General features: G+C 38.2%; 1 protein-coding gene across 1 annotated transcript; it reads left to right on the plus strand.

Moving 5' to 3' along the window:
- The first annotated feature begins 3,087 nt into the window (after nucleotides 1-3,087).
- PTAC13 (plastid transcriptionally active 13) lies at nucleotides 3,088-3,612 on the plus strand. The gene has a single exon (XM_089454524.1). The coding sequence runs from the start codon at nucleotides 3,088-3,090 to the stop codon at nucleotides 3,610-3,612; it is 525 nt and encodes a 174-aa protein (XP_089310650.1).
- The last annotated feature ends 10,963 nt before the right edge of the window (nucleotides 3,613-14,575 follow it).

Raw genomic sequence — 14,575 nt, forward strand, 5'->3', positions numbered from 1 at the left:
ATCCTGAAAGCTCTGACAGCAAGGGTGTTTAAAACGCCAAATTTTTGGGATGGATGATGGTAAGAGTCAGCATGAAGATAGCTATCCGTGTGAGTTTTCTTCCTATAGACCTGGTGTCCCAAGGTTCCATCCTCCCTTCTACTGATCAGGACATCTAGAAAGGGGATCTTACCATTCTCTTCAAGCTCCATAGTAAATTTGATTTCAGAGGATAAGGAGTTGAGATGATTGAAGAATTTCTCAAGCTCTGCCTTACCATGAGTCCAATTCAGGTTGGTGTCATCGACGAATTTTTTCCACCATGCTGGTTTTAAGTGGAATGAGTCAAGGGCTTTTCTCTCAAAGTACTCCATGTATAGGTTAGCGACAATAGGTGAGAGCGGGGAACCCATGGCAACTCCTGAAATTTGTTCATAATAGTGATCTTGAAAACTGAAAAAAGTGGACCGTAAACAGATTTCCGCAAGTTTTGCTGTTTGAGGATCGGTGGCCATCTTTATAACATGCACAGCTTCATCAAGGGGAATCTTTGTAAACAATGATACGACATCAAAGCTTACTAGAATATCATCTTTATCCACCTTTTTATCCTTAATAAGTTTAACAAAATCTGTTGAGTCTTTTATGAAGGAGTCTGTGTTACCAACCAGAGGTTTTAGGATCTTGGCTACATACTTAGCTAATTCATATGTAGGGGAACCAATAGTGTTAACAATTGGTCTAAGAGGGACCCCTTCTTTATGGATTTTTGGTAATCCATAGATTCTAGGAATAACCTCACAGGTGGGAATCAACCTCTTTTTTATTTTGTCATCCAGGTTGGTTTCCATGATGGCTTTCTTGACCTGCCTCATTACCTTGGGAATCGGGTTAGAATTGACCTTTCTATAACTTCCACAACTCAAATGCTCATTCATTTTGTGAATGTAGTCTTCCTTGTTTAACACAACGGTTGCTCCACCTTTATCAGCTTTTAGAACCACTATTTTATCATTATTACGGAGAGACTTCAGAGCCTCTCGTCCTTCTTTATTAAGGTTACTCTTTGGGCGTTTAGATTTCAACAAGGCTAAGGAACATTCCTGTCTTAATATTTCCCTGCTGTTTGATGAAAGACCTTGTGTCCCATTTTAAATATGATAATGATAATGATTAATTTTTACTAAGACTAATGTAGTTTATTGGGAAAGTTGGGATACCGACGGCCCCGCGCTCGCTGCTGCCCTAACCCTGCTGCGCGCTCTCTTGATCTTCCTCGGCTCCCATGGCCCCTCCGGACTGCTCACCGGAGGGGGGCGATCCCCAACATGCATTCTCTGCTCTCGTCAAATCTCTCCCGCCACAACGGCCTCGCCCAGCAATATTGAAGTTTGTTAAAAAGCTGGACATTCTGCAAGAAGTCAATCTACCTCCAGCCATTCCTCGCATGGCAGCCCTCTCTCTTGCAGAAAAAGGTCTCATCGGCTAGTTCACGGGCCTCTGGCCATCTCCTAGAACTGTGCAACATTGGGATGAAAGAAACTGGTCGGAAAAAATACAAGGTAAAATCTCCATCAGATTCTATGGAAAGGGGTTCTTTACCTTCCACTTTGAATCTAAAGAAGACAAGGATTTAATCTTCAGGAATGGGCCTTACTTCATGGACTCCAGAGGGCTATACTTAAACAAATGGACCCTAGATTTTGATCCGGAACTGGATGTCCCCAATGATGTCCCTATCTGGGTCAGACTCCCTAATCTCCCTCTTCACTGCTGGGGAGATGACTCGGTTCGTGCAATTGGAAATGTTGTAGGCAAGTACATAGATCGCAGCGAGTCAAAGGACATTTGTGTGGAAGTGGATCTCAGCAAAGGCCTACCGGAAGCCATCAAACTCAAAGTGGATGATTGGAGCCATATTCAGTAGCTTGATTACGAGCAAATACCATTCAAATGTAAGGTATGTCACGAATACGGCCACTTTTCCAATCGTTGTCCCTCTCTTGCTAATGTTGAAAATGACCCACAAGAAGAACAGTGGGAAATAGTAAAAAAAAAGAAGTCGGCTCCCTCAGCTAAAGCACCGCCAGAATCTGAACCCCCTGCCTCTAAGATTTCCCGCCCCTCCTCATCCTCCCCTCCCTCATCCTCCCTTCCTTCTCTCTCCCCTCCCTTGCCCCCTTCTACCTCCAATCCCTTCTTGGTTTTATTTGATGCTCCACCCTTGGAACCCTCGCATCTTCCCCTCCTCTGGTTATCCCTTCCCAATCTTCCCTTGAAACCCCCCCCCTCCAGACTCACCAGGAGCTCATCCAAAGACCATGGAGCCTCTAGCGACTCTCTTAAGAAACCTGGCCCAGGCAGAAAATATGCAAAACAACACCGAGATGAGAATGCCCAAAAGGACATAGCAATGGGCACTCAAAGCCCTATTGAATCTTACATCTTAGGACAACATGATAAGGAGAAAACTCACAAGGATCAAGGGGGGCGAGCACCTCTTCACACACCACTCTCCCAATGATGAAAATCCTATCTTGGAATTGTAGGGGTATAGGGCACCCCTCCAAAGTTACACCCCTGAAAGATCTTATTTATTGTGAGAAACCAGTGATCTTTTTGTTACAGGAAATAAAGAAAAGCCTATAGGATATGACTAAAATCATTGAACAAAACAAGCAGTACAATGGAAGCATCAGTGAATCCAGGGGAGCTTCCGAAGGAATCGCTACAATCTGGAATCAAAACATTTGGAATTATAAGTCAGAAATTATTAACCAGCATTGGATCCAAACAGTGTTAGAAAACAAAGAAGATCAACAGATTCTAGTTATATACAACATTTATGCGCCTAACCACTTCAGGGATAAGGAGTGCTATTGGGAGGAAATCAAAGTCAGCATGAACACAAAGGAGAATACCAATGTCATACTAGGAGGAGATCTAAATCTTGTTCTCCATGCTAATGAGAAAAGAGGAGGTATTTTCTCCCCGGATCCTTTCAGAACTCAGTTAGAAGACATTATGCATGACCACGATCTAGTCAATATCATTCCAAAAAATAGGAGATACACTTGGAGCAACCGCAGGCTAGGTACAGGCAACATAATGGAGAGACTAAACAGAATTCTCATTAATGTCATGCTTCTCTCTTCCTTCACTGTTGGGTACACTAATATTATTCCCTGTTCAGCTTCTGACCATTATCCAATTTCTCTTAATCTGGAAAAGCATTGCCCTCTCGGACCCATCTCGTTTAAGTACAGCCCGCTTTGGAATGGTACTATAGCAGTTAAAGATATTGTGAAGAAATCGTGGAGGCGGCATGTAAATGGATCTCCCGGATTCATTTGGGAATCCAAGCTTAGAAACACCAAACAGGCGATAAAAGAATGGGCGAAAATCAGTTATATGGAGCCTGAAAGGATAAAAAAGAAGATCAAAAATACACTAAACAGCATCCAAAAGGAAATAGAGGAGCAGGGCCTCACCCAAGAGAGCAAAGTGCTAGAAAGTGAACTATATTCTCAGCTTTTCCGTGTAAACATAGAGGAGGAATCTAAATGGAGGATCAAATCAAGGCAACTTTGGCTTCAAGGAGGGGACCAGAATATAGCTTTCTTTCACAAATAGACTACTGTGCGGAGAGTAAGCAATACCATTAGCTCAATCTTGGACGCTGAAGGTAACCTTCAAACTGCCCAAGAAGCCATCAGATAGGATGCTACCAACCACTATCGGGACCTTCTAACTGAAACAACAGATGAAGAGGATTATGATGACCTGCTACAATTCCTTCCCAAAAGCAACAGCAGGGAAATGAATGATACCTTGAATAAGGAAATTGATGAGGAGGAAGTTAGAAAAACCATATGGGCTCTTCAGCCGGATAAAGCACCAGGACCTGATGGCTTCCCCATTTGCTTTTATCGAGCTTTCTAGGGAATTATAAAAAGAGATCTGATTAAAATGCTCAAATGGGTCCAGCGGAAAGCCAAAATCTGTGGTTACACCAATGCCACACATTTAGCCCTCATTCCCAAAGAAAACCGACCTTCTTCTTTTAGTCGATTCTGTCCCATCTCCCTTTGCAACTCATCCTACAAGATTCTAACAAAAATTCTTGCTTCTCGCCTCAAATCCTTTCTCCCTTCTCTCATTTTTGAAAACCAAGGGGGTTTTTTGGCCAATAGACAAATTACAGACTCTATCCTCCTCGTCCAAGAAGTTGTTCATTCAAGCCAAATTAGGAATGAGAAAGGATTTGTCCTTAAACTTGATTTAGCCAATGCCTTTGATAGAGTAAGGCACACCTATCTTTTAGCTGTTTTAAAAAAGATGGGATTTGATGCAGCCTTTTTAAATCTCATCAAAGCTTGCATCTCCGAGCCCTAGATCTCTCCTCTTGTTAATGGACGACCTGGAACTGCTTTTCAATCTTCGTGGGGTCTTAGGCAAGGTTGCCCTCTTTCACCTTACCTCTTCATTCTGATGGCTGAATCCTTCAGCAAAGCGCTGGACTTCAAGCGGAGAGTTGGTCTCATCACTAGAATAAAATTTGGGAATGGTGTAAAGAACATTAACCACTCTCAATTCACCGATGACACCCTTTTACTTGGAGGAGCATCCACGATAATAGCCCGGCGGTTTAAGTTTCAACTGGACAAATACATGAGGTATTCGAGTGGTCAAGTCAATCAGTGGAAAAGTTGTATTTATGGATGGAACACTTCAGCATAGGTTCTGCACAGCATAGCCACTATCCTTGGGGTCTCCTACAATTATGAATGATCACATTTCACTTACCTGGGCCTGCCAATAAGTATAGGTCCCTTGAAGTCTGAAGTTTGGGACACAGTTATTGACAAGATGAAGAGAAAGGTGTAGCGTTGGGGTTCCATTTGGCTCAACGCAGCTGGACGCCTCATCCTTCTCAAACCAGGTATCTCCTCCCTAACTCTATATCAATTTTCTCTTCTTCAAGCTCTAGCCTCTTTCCACTACAAAATGGAAGTCATCCTCTGCCAATTTCTCTGGAAAGGAGGGAAAAATGACAAAAAGAAATTCAATTTAGTTAGCTGGAAGCAAGTCATCCAATCTCAAGACAGAGGTGGTCTTGGGATTAGATCCCCCAAATTTCTTAACCTTGCCTTTGGAGGCAAGATTGTCTGGAGGCTTATCACTGGTCTCTCAGCTTGGTGGAAATGAGTGTTGGAGGTCAAACACCTAAATTTCCCAAGGCAGCGGCTCCTTGATCAGGATATCCCTATCGGAGACTCTTTCAAAATTTGGCGTCTATGTAAAAAATCAATTCCTCTCATGATCCAGAATATCTCCAAAGTTCCCAAAGGAGGTGCTAATATCAATATTGGATCAGACGAAATTATGGGCAGGCAGCCATTAAACAGCCATGCTGGAGTCATTCCCATTCTCACCTATTTTAGTAGTATAGGAATTCACCACTTAGACCAGATCTCTCTGTGGGACAACCACTCTAATTTATGGTCAAGATGGACATTCCCAACCATTCTTGTTCATCTCATGGCCAGTCTTCAAGCTCTTCAACACTAAAAAGAATGAACCTGATGGCTTTCGCTGGGACCTGTCAGGCTCAAAGCATACTATTTAATTTGCTCACCAGTACATTTGCAACAGCCATTACCCCATGTCTACTTGGAACCGTTGGAAAATGCTTTGGAAATCTGAAGCTCTGCCCAAAATTAAATTCTTTCTGTGGACCCTTCTGAAAGGGAAAATACTCACTGCTGATAACCTTCAGAAGCGGGGTATTATTGGTCCTTCACATTGTCCTAACTGTCAATCTGACGAAGAATCTATACAACATCTTTTTATTGCCTGCCCTTTTGCTAAAGTCTGCTGGAGAAGTATATCCCATAACAATCACATCCCTTGGAGTGATCAGGACTCTGTAGGAGAGGTTATTCAACAATGGAGGAAAAATTACCCTTGGAAACAAAGAAAACACAACACAGTAAAAAGGGTCTGGGACGCCCTATCCCTCACTATTTTATGGTCTATCTGGCTCGCCAGAAACCGTAAAGATTTTAAGGACAAAGACACAATCACTGGGAATCTATGCAACAAAGCAAGGAGTCTTGCTTTGGAAACTATTTCAGTCAAAAACTACAGAAGCATAGACATCACCGATCTTAATGTGGAAGAGCGAATTTTCATTGGCTATATACTGAACAGAAATAATAGTAATCAAGTTGAGGCCACCACCAGCAGCAAGCAAAGTAAAATGTATTATAGTTGGAAATTCCGTCTTAAGGAGGAAGAATTTGCTACATGGCTTAAAAACTGCAACACTTATTATCTTTTTTTCGACGGTGCCTCGAAATCGAATCCTGGGATTGTTGGAGCAGGTGGAGTGATTTGCAATGCCAATGGAGATTGTATGGTCTCATATGAATGGGGGCTCGGGCACCTTTCCAACAATAGGGTTGAGGCTTTAGCCCTGTATCAAGGCCTCATTCAGCTTAGCAAGCTCGGTATAGACACACCTCACATATTTGGAGATTCAGCAGTTGTTATTGGCCTCATGAACCAAAACAAAGATTCGCCCAACATCCTTCTCCATCAGTCCATTAGCAGGTGCAAATATTTGAGCCAGTCCTTCATCACTCTGACCTTCCGTCACATCCTTCGTACATTCAACAAGGATGCCGACCTTCTTGCCAACAGGGCATGCAATAGAGCACTGGGCAGCCTACGTTGCAATAATGAGGAATCTCATCAATATCTGCCATGACACCGAACCTCCTCTGTTCTTTCCAAGTCCTCAAATCAGAAATCCCTGACACTTGGAACTGGTTCAAGATCCTCATGATCCATGTCCAAGACTCTATCTGCTCAATGATCCGCCTTCTCTCAGAAAATACATTCCCCTCTTTTGCAAACATGAAACCCGCCAGCTTATCTCATTTCATGACTCCTGTTCCGCACTCGCTGTCTCCCTCCCATGACTCCTCCTCCCCGCTTAATCCTCTGTGCCTCCCATCTTATTTATTCGCACTCCTCTCTTCCCCTTCTCATTCTGTCCTCAGGTCTTCCAGAGCTTTCCTCCCGTTGGTTTATTTTTTCTTTTCTTTTTTGTCGATCTAAAGGAACAACACCTATGGTTTCTACTGTTCCCTTTTCCCGAAGGAACAGCAGAAAAAACGGAACAGCAGAAAAGGAACAACAGAAAAAACGGAACAACAGAAAATACAATAGAAAAAACAGAACAGCAGAAAAACAGCGGAAAAGGAACAACAGAAAAGAAAAACGCAGCTTCAACAAGTTCGTCAAGCTTGAAGCAAGTCGGCCCTGACGACAAACCTGAAGAGTCCACTGCTCGGCACATCAGCCACAGTAATATAGATTGAAATGCTTTGTAAATGTTGTTATTTATTACTGCAGTTTGTTAGGATTTACCTTTGGTCTTTGGTTTTTAGAAGCCCAAAAGGCAGGATTAAGGAGGAATTTTGTTTAAGTTGTAACTCCTTCTTCCCTAGCTCTTTTTGGCACCTCAGCATGTATTTCAGGAGCTCAGTCTCCCTCTCTTTTTCAGATTTATAATAGCAACCGAATTTGTCAAAAAAAAATGTAGTTTATTGTATCTTAAGAAATTAAACGATTAATTGTGATTTTTTAATTATTTATCTTTATAATCAAAAAGAAAGGAAAGAAACTTTTTTAGATCATTATAGTTTTGTTGACTTACCAAGTGAAGAAAGTTAAGAATGGATGTGAGGCAATCCAAGCAAAAGTTTTTTTCATCTTCAACCCTCTTAGTATCACAAAGATTACAGATTTTTTAATAATTTTTTGATTTCTCAAATCAAATTTAAATATTTATATTTATTAAATAAATAATAAAAATAAATTTAACTAATTAAATATATTATATTATGTTGAGAATAAAAATGAATTATGCAATGATCTTGTAACATTAATTTTATCTCTTAAAAATTTAAGGAGATATTTAGAATCAAATTAAAATATAAAATAAAATGTTGTTTGAATTATAATTGAAGAAATGAACCAATAACAACTAAATGAATAAATATGTATGAAGTAAATGAATATTATATAAACCAATTTAGATTCATCTTAATTTTGGATCTATCAAGCACCCAGAGGGATCAAATCTCTTTTCACTCTAAAAGATATTTGCACCTCAAAGGATTTGATCCCTCTTGATGCTTAGTAGATATAGAGTTGTGAAGGATCTAAACTGATTAGCATTGAGTCAATGGTGCTTATATATTAGTTGATCATAATGTAAATTTACATAATTAATTAAAAAGGAAAAATTAATTTATATTTGTAAATTAGTTAGTCATAATTACAAGTTTACATAGTTAATTATCAGGTAGGTAGTAGGGAGAAGACAAGTCAAAAAGAAAAAAAATATTAAGAAAGAATGATTAGTTGGTCATAATTGTAAGTTCACATAGTTAAATACTATGAAGAAGTTAATGGGTGCTTCTGAGTTTTTTGGGCATAATTGTAAACTTACATAATTAATTATTAGAAACAAAGTTATGTCAAAGAGCAATATTAAAGATGGATGATTAGTTGGTCAGAATTGTTATAGTTAACTATTATAATAAAATTAATTGGTGCTTGTAAGTTAGGAGGTCCTCATTATAAACTTAGATAATTAATTATCATGGAGAAGTTAATTGGTGAGTTTGTGAGTTTATTAATTCACATACTTAAGAATTTAAGTTTAAAAAAAAAAGTACGAGAGGATCATTAATTGGTTATAATTGTAAATTAATATAGTTAATTATCATGGGAAAATTAATTCGTGCTTGTAAATTAGGTGATTGTAAACCGACATTTTATCTATCTCACTCTTGGTAGATCTACATTTAAGATAGTTGTAGGTTGGTTTAATTCCCCCTTTAAATAGACTACATTCTACATGAATACCATAAGTCAATACCATAGGTTCTCAATACCATACGTCAATAACATGAGTAATTTTTATTTTTATTATTATTATTTTATTTTTATAAAATTATTTTTATTTCATTATTTTTATTTTGACTGAGATAAATGTTCACATTGACTTTTTTATTTAATTTTATTTTTAATTTTATGAATTTTATTTTGTCAAAATATTAAATATTATATTATATTATTTTATTTTATTTTTTAAATTTTATTTTTTTAGTTTTATGAATTTTATTTTCTCAAAATGTTAAATATTATATTACATGTGTTGAGTATTTTCTAGCCATAGAAAAAATGTTAAATATTATATTACATATGTTGAGTATCTTCTGGCAATGGAAAAATATCTTTTAGCAATGGATAAAAAAAAGCCAAATGGCTTATGGGCCTTGGTAGGTGGCTCGACTATTTACTATAATTGGGAATTTCAGCCCAATATTTGGAAAAAGTCTGAGAGTTGTCCATACCTTTCAATACCCCACAGAAAGCGACAGGGTTTGTGGTGGGTTTTGGATGAACAACGGGTGGACGTGTTAGCAAGGATACCACGGATCACGTGAATGTGGAAAAAGGATATGGAAGGCATCAGCCATTTTCGTTATTAATGTTCTGAAAGTATGGGCATCTATCATTGGTCTCGCTATGGATATCAAGGACAGCCAAGGGGCCTTGAGAGGATAATAAACACCAATAGTTTATCATAAAAGATAAACTAATAGTTTATGTTAAATCAAAAACATATAAAAGATAAATAATTAGTTTATCATAATTATAAATTTACATAATTAATTATCATAATAAAGATGAGATTAATTATTAATTATAAGTTAGTCATTATTATAAATTAGTATAGTTAATTACTATAAAGAAGTGAAATAGAAAAGGAAAAAATGAAAGGAGAATGACTAAAATGACTAGAAATAATTAAGAGAATGAAAATTAAAAAGTTAATTCTAAACCAAGTAGAAGAGTTGATAACTCACGATGATGCTTTGTGATTTTCTCTTAGAGGCGCCTCTATTATATGTGATAATATGCTTAGGGAAAAGTTCAAGAGGTGGTGGTGGGAGATGGGATGGTTCGTCTGAAGAATTACAACAATTTTTCCCTACCTGTGTAGATAACTGAGTGGCTTGTGTTATCTGGTTTAATGTAGTGTGGTGGTTAGGTTTCCACAAGTTTTGTGGTGCATTTTCATGTGTGATTCTCTTGCATGTCTCAAAGCATCTGCACGATTTCCAAGCCAATCTGTTGACAGTGCTGGATACCGCCAACATACAGGGGGTCTCCTCGATGTAAAGTCTCAATTAGACCACACACTATTTGGGATAGGAACCCCATCCAGAATACATCCCAGTTTTCGTTTACTTATAGATTTACCTTGGCTTTAATTGTCAGCAAAAGAGAGAGAATCACATATGTGCCTTCGAAAAGCAAGCTAGTTTCCCTAGTGAATGTTTAGTTGCAAGTGCATCAAGGTTCTTCTATTGCAGAGAGGAGAGAAAGTGAGTCTCTAAGAGAGAAGTAATAATACCACCCTAATAAAGACACACATGAACAAGAATGTCTCATCTAACATCTAGAGGAATAGTCCACAAAGACACGACAATTGTTACAAGCATCACAACACATTCTCAATTAGATAAGCACTAAAATAATTGAAATAGTTCAACTATCTTAGTACTAGTAAAAGCAAACATGTATCATAAACATTTATAGAATAGTCATACAAACATTCATAATCCATATGCGAAATAGTGTTGGTCGTTGGGCTTCAATTATTAAGTAAAAGCCCCAAGATGCATGAATACAACGAACATCACTTGCTCCAATAGTGGAACATTGGAGCCACTAATTGCTCTCCAAAAGTACTAACTTATCTCTCTTATGCCTTATCGCAGAAGCCAAGGTTAAAATCCTTTTACATTAGAAATGAAGATTTATTTATAACTTGAGGAGTGACCTTTCATATCCTTATGACTCTTAAGTTTATAACTTCTAATGACCTTTGGACTTCTACAACCTTTGAAGTTCCAAATGGATTTTCAAATTACATATGACTTTTTGGTATTACATGTCCTTTGGACTTCCTTGACTCTTGGACTTCTACTTATTTGTCCTTTACAATGATTACGATATTACATCTTGACTTCCACATCATCACATGATGAAACTAGACACATCACTATCTTGGATTGACAATGACTGATGACATAGATCTACTTCAATGGTGGCATAGTTGCCACTGTATATGTTCTTTCTTCATCTTCTGATCATAGCAGTTCCACCATCCAAATGGTCTTCAATCTTGGAGTTCTTAGGGTGCTTCGATCATCAAGTTTTAGGTGTGTTCTTGGTTCATTTCGTGCTTCGTCTTTGCCCGATCTTCCTTGTATATTCTTGCCATGAGGTCCCTGGAATGCCTATTTCTATAATCACTCATGGCGAGCAACTATCAGTTTGAAAATCTCCTATTCTACCATATTTTATGTATATTTTCATGTTTATGCCTTTTCAGTGAGCTTAAAATGGTCAAAGAAGATTCAAGGTGTAAGTGCGCACTCTTAAAGGCCGAAGGACTGGGGAGGAGGAGCTTCGAGGCTTTCGCATGTGCTCATGCGCCTAAAGGAAGAAAACAGTGAAGGCAGGGCACATGTTACAAGTTTGAAGGATGAAAGGGAAGCCTTGGAGCTTCCCAAGTGTGTTATGCGCTCAAGCAAGAGAGGGAGGGCGCAGGGCGCACTACCAAAGGCTAAAGGCTAAGGTTTCGTGCCTTCAGGGTGCACTCATGCACTCAATAGGCTTAAGGAAGGGCGGATGGCACACTCTTCAAGGCTGATGGTTGGAGCTTTATACCTTATGCGTGCGCGAGTGCCCTCAAACAGATCAAGAGGATGAATGGTGCATATGGGAGGGTTGAAGGATTGAGCTTCAGGTCTTTGGGGTGCATCAGTGCGCTCAAGGATGGTGTGCTTCTTCTAGTCGAAGGAGTGCAGTCAAGGCTTAGTCATTTTGGAGGGCACAGTTTGAAACAAGGAATGGGATTCATTCTTTTGGAGTGCTCCCAGCTCTCGAGGAGGGTGCATGGCACACTTCTGAACAACAAAGGATCTCCCATCAAGGATTTGGAGTGTGCTCATGCGCTCTTGGCCTTAATGGGTTTGCTTTGCAACCGAATTTCGTCTAAGTCTGGATGATTGGTTGAGGGGAGAGCAAGATGAGTTCTAGACACAAAACCATATGTGACACATATTGACTCATTGATAATACTTAGACAAGCTTGATCAACAATGAATATACATCACAACACTACTTTATGCACATTCCCCAATTACAAACAGTGAAGTGTGTGGGATTGCGACCCAAAAGTGTAGTTTTACAACAACAAAGGTGTTATGACCATGAAATGCATATAAATATATTCTAATGAATGTGACAAGACTTGAGAACATTCAAGAACACTTGAAACATATCAAACAACACAAAACGGCACTTGACAACCATGATGACATTTGATACGACAATAAAGTAAGCTCCAAAATGTGAATGTAGTGAAATTTTGAAAAGTGTTGTATTAGCAATAACACAATCAAAATATCTTTTAAACAATTTAAAAAAAAAAAAACAAAAATTGCACACCTTGGTTAGTGGTTTCAACTATTTACTATAATTGACAATTTCAACCCAATATTTGGACAAAATCTGAGGAGAGTTGTTTATACCTTTCAATACCCCACAGAAAGCAGGTTTCTATGGCAGAAAAGAAGTGATGAGATTTGTGGTGAGTTTGAATGTACATCCCACGTTGAAACATGACGATGTTGAAACATCGGGTGGACATGTTAACAATTATAGCACAAATCATGTGGAATATGTGGAAAAAAGATAAGGCATGCCTAAGCCATTTTTCTTATATATATTTAGTAAGGAACTCCATGTCGTGGGCCTTTAACAACAGATTTATTATTGGTTTCAGTACTGATATCAAGGTCTTGAGAGGGTAATAAGAACCAATAGTATGAACCTTTGAGATTCAAAGGTCATCATAGAATATGTGAATGCAAAGGAGTGGCACCTATTTGAGTCATATAAAATGTTGATATTATAGAGAGAAAGGATTCACTCAAAGTTCAATACTTATTATTCACTTCTTATTAGGTTTTCTTAAATTCGTATCTCCTTCGAGATGTAATAAACATATTATTTTATTTCATTGTTTAATAATGAAAATGGAAATTATGCCTAATTCTCAATTGATTTGTACTTATATAATTTCATTTTCAACATAAAACTATTTTATAGTTTTTAATGAATTTAAGATAATTTTTTATTTTCTTGACACAATTAATTTTTTATTTTCTTCGCACAACCCAACTTTTTTTAACTAACAATCTACACTCCATTATTCGAATGAATGTGATATACCTCTTTCATACACTTTTTTATTCTTTTGTTTCAATACTTATCATCCACTCCTTATTAGGTCTTTAAAATTAAGGGTTAAATTGGTATCTCTTACTCCTAGATGTAATAAAGAGATTTATTTAGCTCCTATTATTTTAGCTCACTATTTTATAATGGAAATTGTACCTAATTCTCAATTGATTTTCACTTATATAGTCTCATATTTAACATAAAAGACCATTTTATAGTTTTCCCAACAACTTTTAATTACGTCGTAAGGCGTTTCCCTCTCAGACCAACTCCCCCCAAACTGCCACACACATAGTTGTTTGTGGTCCATCTCTATGTTAGATGATAGAATTATCTTCTACCGTCCGATCAATACCTCTGTCACGCAACATATCTGGGTGGTTAGTCAGGTGGTATTTTAGTTATTTTGTTGTACCTCCATCACACATATCTAGGCAGTTACTCTAAACGGTTACTAAATTCAGGTGGGATTTAGTCATTCTGTTCGGTGCGATTACCTCTGTTATAATCGTTGTTCCAACTTCCCTAATCTGGTTCATTCCTCCTACTTGTGTATATCAAGCGGCATAGAGTGTGTCAGAATAGAGGAGTACAACGCAAAGGATTAATGGTCCATCGCCACCCTAGACCTGGTTGATTCGCTTCTTACGAGGATCTTGCCACTAAGTGACTTGAGCATCAAGTGTTTGGTAATAGACACACTCCCGGTGTGCAAATTTGCTACGCTGCAAGGTTTGAAAGAGGGATTTTATAGAGGTGAAGCTGAGAGACAAATAAGAAACTTGGGGCTCACGGTGGCGTGAAGGTCGTCTTTTATGCATTGATGTTTGATAGGAGCTTCCGATGTGGAGGGAAGATCGGAGTGTGCCAGAACATAGGAGTACAACGCAGAGGATTAATGGTCCATCACCATCCCAAACCTGGTCGGTGGTTTCTTACGGGGATCTTGCCACTAAGTGACTTGAGCATCAAGTGTTTGGTAATAGACACGCTCTTGGTGTGTATATTTGCTGCACTGCAAGGTTTGAAAGAGGGATTTTATAGAGGTGAAGTCGGGATACAAATAAAAAACTTGGCAATTTCAACTAATTCAACTGCAATTTTAGCAATTTTAAGGTGAGAATTTAACGTGTCTATGTGTTGCAGAATTGACTTAGTTAAAAATGTCATCGATCTATCAAATTCACTGATATAT

The sequence above is a fragment of the Pinus tabuliformis genome, chromosome 7 (genome assembly GCF_031772625.1).
Source record: "Pinus tabuliformis cultivar Carrire ecotype Pingquan chromosome 7, CPIR1, whole genome shotgun sequence".
NCBI classification, from domain to species: Eukaryota; Viridiplantae; Streptophyta; class Pinopsida; order Pinales; family Pinaceae; genus Pinus; species Pinus tabuliformis.